Raw genomic sequence first — 8,249 nt, 5'->3', positions numbered from 1 at the left:
TCTACATGTAGGCTTGTGACCGGGGGATGGCGCTATTGCCGCTAATCTGGTGGTGTAAACAATCTCCAAAACTACGTAAAGGAGGGATATTTCAAACAACATTCATGACATTGGACTAGTCTTGGACATGTTGGACATTGGAGCTTTTTAGTGTCTCGGTAGGCCTACTTTCGTCTTGTCTCTCGTCCAATCAAAGAATTTGCTTGTAAGTTGTATCGCACCGGGTAAGTATCATGGGAAAGACATACTGACCTGAAGAAACCTTTTCGACGTTCGCAATGCATTATGGATATGGATGACACACAAGCAATGCATTTTGACAACCCTATGGAGGAAGTGAACCAGTCAAAGATCAATTTACAGTTTTCTACTAAATATTTTTTTTTGTATGTATCTGTTCATCAACTCACAGATGGATGCGTATTATATATCAGATTATACAAGAAACATTTTCAAATACGTTTTCAAATGTTTGTAAGAACAAATCAACCTTAATTGCCCTTTTTAAGGGCACCAGTCATGCTACGGGTAGAAAATGAACGTGACTGGTCAAAGCAGGATGAATAAGCTGCAAGTCGTAATTTTGATTGGACAACACTAGAAAATTAATATTCACAAAGTAGTCAGAGCACGGTCCGTGACAAAAAGTGGTGTTGTTGGAAGGGATTCTCCAAATTTTCCTTTTCTGCCAAGCTTTAAACTTTGAAGTTTGTGAATATCTTCGTCCCAAATCAATAATCCAACACTTTGTCAGAAGGGGGTGGCTTGAATTGGAGTATGACATAAAATGGACACAGATTAACATTTTTAGGTACACTTCTTCCTTAGAGTTGTGCATAAAATGCATTGCTTGTTTGTCATCCAAACCCACAATGCATTGCGAACGTCGAAAAGGTTTATAGGCCTACAGGGCCCTAGGTGCATTTTCTTTTTCAGGGCCGGGGGAGGGGGGGTTATGGGGATACCGGGTGGTGTACAGGTGTATGCCTATCTTTACCCAGTTCCATCATGTCCATGTAGGCCCCTAACGTATAGAGTACAGAAGTGAATACATGTACATGTAGGTACATGTATGTCACATGCACAATTAGGCTTACCAGTAGGCCTAGGGCCTATGTGTGTAAAAAGGCATTATAACTTCAAGCGCGAGAACCAGCTCGTGAACCAACTAAGCCAACAAGTGTGCGTACATGTTTACATGTACATGTATGTATGGACCCATTTGTTTGCACTAGACTTTCTCAAGTTTCTGGTTCACAGTGACGTCACACTTCGGTATTCTATAACATACATGTACATGTACTCAGTGCTACTGAGAACTGTGTGGTATTTTGGGGAGTACATGTAGGCCTACCCATCAGCCATGTCAGGTACATGTAGGTACCCCAGAACTGTGGCCTGTGTGGTGTCCAATGTCCAGGAGCAGGGTGGATGTTGGACCAACATTCAAAGGTAGGCTAACCATCAGGGACATGTGCTGTGACTTTGGGCTAGAGTCATGGTCGCAAAATGAAGTGAAATTGGTCAACAACATGTTAAACAAGCTCGTTTGAAATAAAAAGTTTTAAAGCTTAAATGTGTTTTCTGACAAAGTGTTGCATCATTGATTTGGGATGAAGATATTCATAAACTTCGAAGTTTAAATCTTGGCAGTAAAGGAAAATTCAGAGAATCCCTTCCAACATCACCAATTTTTTTCATGGACCATGTTTATATAAATATTAATGCAATGAAACTCATGACTCGTAGCTCATTCATCCCATAGGACCAGTCATGTTCATTTTCAGCCTGTAGAGTGACTGGTGCCCTTAAAAAAAAAACACTTGGCAATTAAGGGCGATTTCTTCTTCTTACAAACATTTGAAAACTTATTTGAAAATATTTTTTGTATTTCTGACAATGCTCATGCCTCTGTGAGTTGATGAGCAGATACATAAAAATATTTAGTGGAAAACTGTAAATTGATTTCTGACTGGTTCACTTCCCCGATAGGGGTGTGCCTAAAGTGCATTGCTTGTTTGTTATCCGAACCCATAGTGCATTGCAAATGTGAAAAAGGTTTATTGTGATGATTGTTTTGGGCTTCCCAACAACTAAAATGTACAATGTAGGCCTTATCAAAAGCAGTCAAAAAGGTCCAACAGTAACAATGCGGCCATACTTCATGTATTTAGCATTTATCAACATGTTAACAGACACAAGCACATGTACATGTATGTACACGTCCCGGAAGCGTCAACAAAGCATCAACAGCTTGTAAACATCCTCTAAAGATTTCAAAGTGGTTTTAGGCCCAATTCTATTTTAGAGACTCTAAGACCTGCTACTATGAATATGTACATGTAGTTAGAGAAATATCAAATTCGCTTCCAGGTTCTTGCAGAAAAATAAAAATTTTTGGTGATGCATGGAGGCCACCATCTTTCTTTACTCTGCCGTCCATGCGAAAAACAAGTGGGCAGCCAGGCAGGCTGCGTGACCAGGGCCGGATTTGTCACTCAAATTTCAACACTCATACATGTACATATACATTTGTCAGATCTGTACATTGAATATGAAATGAACATGGAGCCTAATTACTATTTTAGATAAAAAAAATTGCATAAATGTGCCTGAATTAACTTATTAATGAGTTTTGTTGACGCTCATTGATGCTTGTTGACTCTACATGGAAATACATGCAACATGACCCATAACAATGTACATTATAGGCCCATACCGGACATGTAGATTCTGTAGTGTACATGAATGCACTGGTACATGTACATGTAATACATACGTACTAAGTGTATGTACATGTAATATAGTTTACAGGTGTACATGTACATGTACATTTATGTCTGTGTCATGAATATCGTCTCATAGTGTCATGCTGGTACTAGTGTTGTGTTGGCACCTGTCCCTCCGGCTATTCAAATTTTCATTACCATGAAAGACGTTGTCTCCCCCCCCACAATTTCCCACACCCATGTCTTCGGACCCCTTTGCCATTACATTTATCCAGCACAAATTTACACCACTGGCTCGCATGGTCTGAAATGTGCTCTGGCGAATGGGCAGTTTGATTGCCTGCAGCGTGGAACAGTATCAGCGCTAGCATCTGTTCTGATCAGTCTTTAACATGGTCAGCGACTTTTGAGGACCAGTCAAGGGTGTTTTTGCTGTATTCAAAGACCACGGCAACTCAACTGACAGCTTAATACTGTGCATGTACTGTATCCTCGTTGTATTCTAGACGGATGCAATTTTAGGATAATATGTAGTTTTGTTCTGTTTGTGTTTTGAAGTGACGTTGGATTTCCACTGGAAAGCTTAAAATTCATATTTTTGTAAAATCTTTGTTCTTTACCAAGTGACTCATCAGTGAATGAATGCTGCCTTCACTTCAAATTTGAACAGTTTTGATAATGGAAATTAAACAGAGGAAGAAAGGCATGCGGAAAAAGACTAATTTACATGTTTATGTAGCTCCCCAATAAACAGCGATGTAACTTATTTACATGTATATGTATTTCTTCTGTTGATTTTAAGCTTTGTTGATATTAAGGCCACTATACACAATTTTCTGCATACAAAATTGACTGGGAATTTGCATTTGAATTTGTCATAAATGTGCATTTGTACAGGTTTCTATCATGGCTCGACATCTGCGATCCCAAGACGCAGAGGAACAGATAACGGTTTGTGATGATGAAGCGACAGCTCCCGAACACAGCATATCATGTGCACAGGTAGGTATTGTCCAAAACTGTGGACTGTTTACGTGCACCAAAATAAAGGCCTTACGTTACTTTCAGTGTTTTTCCAAGTGCAGACATATGTACTGGTATTTTGAACAAAAAGTTACATCATTGTGAGCGGACGCACAAATTTAGGTGTGATTGACTTGTTCTCCTGGATTCTGCCTTCAAATAAATATGTGTACATGTACCGTGTAACACCCCTGTTTTGCATTTCAAATAAAAAGAGATCTTTCCTGTTTAAAAACCATTTCATAATCGGTATTTTCGTCGAGTCTCTTGACACGTCACATAACAGGTCTCTTCCTAAGACTAGGCACAAGTAACGGGTGGACAGTGACAGAGGAATATTTTGTCAATATTTGTCACAATTCACTTGAATTACGGTGACGAATGACTCAAGATGGATTCAGGATAGACTTGTAGGCACCTGCTGGAGCCTGTGATAGACTTGACTTCAGCACTGAATCTGCCAACGATTTCAGTTGTATATTTGCTATACATGTAATTTGTATGTGTGCACTTTGCAAGTGTGTACATGTATTATGAATGCACAGAATTTAAAGTCCCCACTTGGGCTGTTTCCATTACATTCTGTTTGCACTGCAATAGCCACACATATTGAAAATTGAGGACATGGAACCCAAAGGAGAATTAGAATTGACTCAATTCTAATCCTATTGCTTGAGCCCATCATGCCTATTATCCCAGAGGTCACAGAGATTCACTAATATTCCTCGGACGTTTTGGAGGATGTCACCTTTTTGGGGGATTTTTACATCCTATCAGTCAACAGAGCCCGTCCTGGAAAGCCCACCAAAGAAGAGACATCCCAACCACCATGTGGGTCCCATCGACCTGTCCTATGAGGAAGACAGCCAGAGGAGGTGCAAGTCCTTCTTCAAGAGGAGAAAGACGATATTTGACAAGGTGAGGTTGGGAAGTGGTGACTCCCCAGGCATGGGTGTGGCTAGACAGGGTACCGTAGTTTGGAGTGTCAGATTCCTGTTTTTTCCGATACGAATTTTTTGGGCAGGTGTTTGTGTTTATTGTAAGATATAGTACATGTCACTGAAAATGCTCAAGATGTGCAAGTTTGCCTACTCATTGTCATGGTTCGGAGAGTTAAGCCTGGTTTCTATATGGTTGTTTGTAACACAGACGGTCACGGATGAGACGCTGTGCGACATCACTCCACCAAAAAATGAAAGAAAATAACGGGTGAAACTCTGAAAATTTTGGCAAAAAATGCCTTTTTTACTGAGGTGGCAATGTTGCCTCTTGAAGCCAAACTGATACTCCAGTTTGATGTAATTTGTTAATGGTCAGCTGTTTTGTTGACGATTGGAGCTGCATATGCTAGCAATAAGGAGAAAATGTATGAAATGAGTGGAACTAAGCGAGAGAAACATTGTTGTACGCCCGTCATGCCAGCGTGCATGTTTGTATAGGCCTACTTAGCGGCTTGATGCAGACGGTCAGCAAAGTTGAACCAGGCTCAACTTTGCCGATCCACCTGGGGCTGGTTTGCGTTTGTGGCAACACTTCCATTTGGCATGTTTCCGTTTGTCTGCGTTGCAGTTTGCGTCTTGATTGTGTTGTTCTCTGTGTTTCTCACGTCGATATAGAAACCAGGCTTTATACATGTAGGCCTATGTACTACCATTGTTGCTCCTCGGAATGGACAGTACATGTGCACATGTACATGTATACAGTTGAACAGTGTAGGAAGTATGCATCATGAACTCCTGCTTGTCATCAGTGCCACTGTACCGGTACAATCTTTGCTGGATATGGGCAGTCAATCTGTGAACTGTGAAAAAGGCCGGCACGTTCAACAAACTCAACAAAGTTAAAAGTTCCCTGGAGGCATTACGTAAGAGAGTCAGAAAGTTCTCCGTAAGTTTTAATGGGCCCCTGTTCCTGGTCATCCTTCCTGGTAATGTTTGTATAGAGTCGTTAGCAATAGTGTTGAGAAATAAGGGCTGAAAAGGGACTTTCCCTGTGGTACATCACTGTCATTTTGATATAATCTATATCCCATTACCGCTGTCTTCCTGGATGAACAATGAAAAAGGAGAAAGTTAATAGAAATGTTATTGCTGAAATTGAGTGAAATGCCAAGCTCAGCATCAGATTCTGCAAACAAATCACACTTCTGCAGAACAACACCAGTGTCCTAAGACTTTTTAGAAACTCTGAAACAAACCTTCCGATTTAGTACATTTGCATAGAAATGACATTAAATTTTACCAGTGATCAATGAGTTTCAGGTACGTGCAGGTGTACAGTATAATACTACAGTGCCTTCCCACTGTTAACCCTTTACCAAGGGCATCACGACCACATGATTTGCACCAAATTGGCCAGGTTGGACACTGGTACGGTCTTCAGTTCCTTCCCTCTGTAATGCACACTTACATGTAAGTGCGGTCATGGAGTTGACCTGGGTTAATGAATTATACACAGTTTTATGTGTTCAGGGCTTTAGACTTGAGAAATAGGGCTGTCTACATGTAGCTTCTGGGCACTTACATGTACATGCACTGCCCTTTTGGGGCATACATGAACAAGGACATGTAGATGTGTAGGACTGACAGAATTATGCCAGTACATGTGCGTTCCTCAACACCTCTGTCCAAAATGTAAAGTTACATGTGAATTTTATTTTAATATCCAACTCGTGAGCAATTCAACAATTAAACAAGCACTTTCAGTTTTCCTTGATTCAGTTTTTGAGTTGCTGTTCGCTCTTCTCACCATGTAAGTGTGCTGTAACCAGTAACCCCCCCCAAGAAAAGAAGAGGATAGTGCCTGTGATTTCTTGATGTCTGTCCATTTCACACTGATTCAAATGCCATGTGCCAGCCTATCTATAGTGGTGAACCCCACATGACTAAATTTCAGCCAACCAGGATAAAGAACCAGCTAGAGGTGTGTTAAAAACTTAATAGATCAATTAATGGTCAATTGGAAACCATAACCTGGATTACATTTACTGTAATTAGATCTAAAAAAGGAACAAATTGAAAATTGGTTATTGAATCAAACCTGATCTCAAAACTACGCACAGGCAAACCAACTGACGTCCATTTGTGGCGCCTCTGTCAGCATCATGTTGAAGTCCCAAGCCGGTCACCTCTATGAGTACCGCTCAGGGGAGTTTCAGCCAGATGGAGTGGCAGGAATGCCCATGATCAGCGTCCAGCAGGGGCCCACGCCCAGGGGACGGCCTAGGAAGACGCCGGCTAAGTCCAAGAATGGCGAGTCCGAACAAGACGAACAGGCGGGTACATGTAGCTCTTCCAGTGCATGCCACCAGCCCATTGGCAAGAAGACTCCGTGTGCCGTCTGCAAGAAAAGGAACACATGGCTGGCCTGCCAGAAGCCCGGTTGCAATTTCTGGGCTCATGCCCGGTGCCTGGGATTTGTGGCATTGGCCCCCACCGACATGTCGAATGTCAAGTTCTTCTGTCCGAAGCACATCCCTGCCAGCTAACAGCAAGGACAGATGGAATTTGATAAAGTGTGACTGAAGATGGCAGACTGCTTGGGAACATGTGGCATTGATGGTTTCAATTAGGACATTTGTAAATAACAAGACTGCTATGATGATAGGCCTATGACTCCAGCATTTATCCTGGCCTTACGGGTTGAAATTGAAGTTCCAAGATGCTTCAAAATTTCTAATCTTCTAAGCTGGCTAAAATGGAAGTTCAAGCAAGGTCTGGATTTGAAATAGCTTGGAATTATTAACTTGGAATTACACCTGTTATGTACACGTATTCCTGTACTTTGAATGTTTCAGTCAGCAGTAAATAAGACATTCTTACATGTAGCTGTACCTGTGCTAATTACGATGCAAGTAGGGTGACCATGATTTTGAAATGGAGATGTGTGTGGGTATTGAAAACTCATTCAAATATCACATGCATACACATTGTGGTACTTGTGCATGTACTTTACAAGTTACTTATGAACATGTTCTCTCTACACACAAACTTCAGACGGGCCATGCATTACATTGTTCATGTGTTTATTACCTTTTGATTTAAATTCTAAATGTATCAAAATTGGCAGCTGAGGGAAGTGAAGATTACAATGGGCAGAGTGATTGTGGATGCATGCACCTGAAAAATGTACAAGGTCAAATGAGCTAAATAAATTCTCCGTCATTACACACCAATCCGGAACAGGTTTCTGGAAATTTTTCCCAGAAAATCTCAACAACCAGTTTCCAATCCTGACATTCCAAGGATTGCCACATTGAATCCTAGATGGTAGGGAATTCCCCTTTATGATGGCCACTTCCATTGAAATGACTTTCCCATAAAGTTTTTTCCCCCTACTGACTTTTAACACCTGTTATGAATACACTTTTGTTAGAATTGCAAAGCCCAGTCCCGTGTGTGTTTCTTGACTCGAGCTTCATGCCTAATTCTGTTTATTTGAAATAAACAATACTCCGAATTCAATGCTGTCTCGTCTGCCTTCAGACTTGGGTATTTC

At 41.0% G+C, this 8,249-nt stretch overlaps 1 protein-coding gene across 3 annotated transcripts; it reads left to right on the top strand.

Moving 5' to 3' along the window:
* LOC110989109 (uncharacterized) lies at nucleotides 1-8,215 on the top strand. 3 transcript variants are annotated; one of them, XM_022253249.2, is made up of 4 exons: nucleotides 1-205; nucleotides 3,627-3,731; nucleotides 4,530-4,670; nucleotides 6,814-8,215. In XM_022253249.2, the coding sequence occupies exons 2-4, from the start codon at nucleotides 3,636-3,638 to the stop codon at nucleotides 7,237-7,239; spliced, it is 663 nt and encodes a 220-aa protein (XP_022108941.2). In that variant the 5' UTR covers nucleotides 1-205; nucleotides 3,627-3,635; the 3' UTR covers nucleotides 7,240-8,215. The 3 variants fall into 3 exon arrangements, with proteins under 3 accessions (XP_022108941.2, XP_022108942.2, XP_022108939.2); XM_022253250.2 differs by having other exon boundaries at nucleotides 2-158; XM_022253247.2 differs by having other exon boundaries at nucleotides 2-224.
* Nucleotides 8,216-8,249: the final 34 nt, after the last annotated feature.

Source organism: Acanthaster planci, linkage group LG11, assembly GCF_054643075.1.
Source record: "Acanthaster planci isolate LZ-2023a linkage group LG11, COTS_SCS, whole genome shotgun sequence".
Classification (NCBI taxonomy): Eukaryota; Metazoa; Echinodermata; class Asteroidea; order Valvatida; family Acanthasteridae; genus Acanthaster; species Acanthaster planci.
This window is presented reverse-complemented; position numbering and strand designations above follow the sequence as displayed.

What these genes read in the sequence shown, in the direction of transcription:
- LOC110989109 (XM_022253249.2), top strand. Translation starts at nt 3,636, where the DNA reads ATGGCTCGACATCTGCGATCCCAAGACGCAGAGGAACAGATAACGGTT. An exon ending in ACAGCATATCATGTGCACAG is followed by an intron (nt 3,732 to 4,529) that starts GTAGGTATTGTC and finishes ACATCCTATCAG; the next exon opens with TCAACAGAGCCCGTCCTGGA. An exon ending in GAAAGACGATATTTGACAAG is followed by an intron (nt 4,671 to 6,813) that starts GTGAGGTTGGGA and finishes AACTACGCACAG; the next exon opens with GCAAACCAACTGACGTCCAT.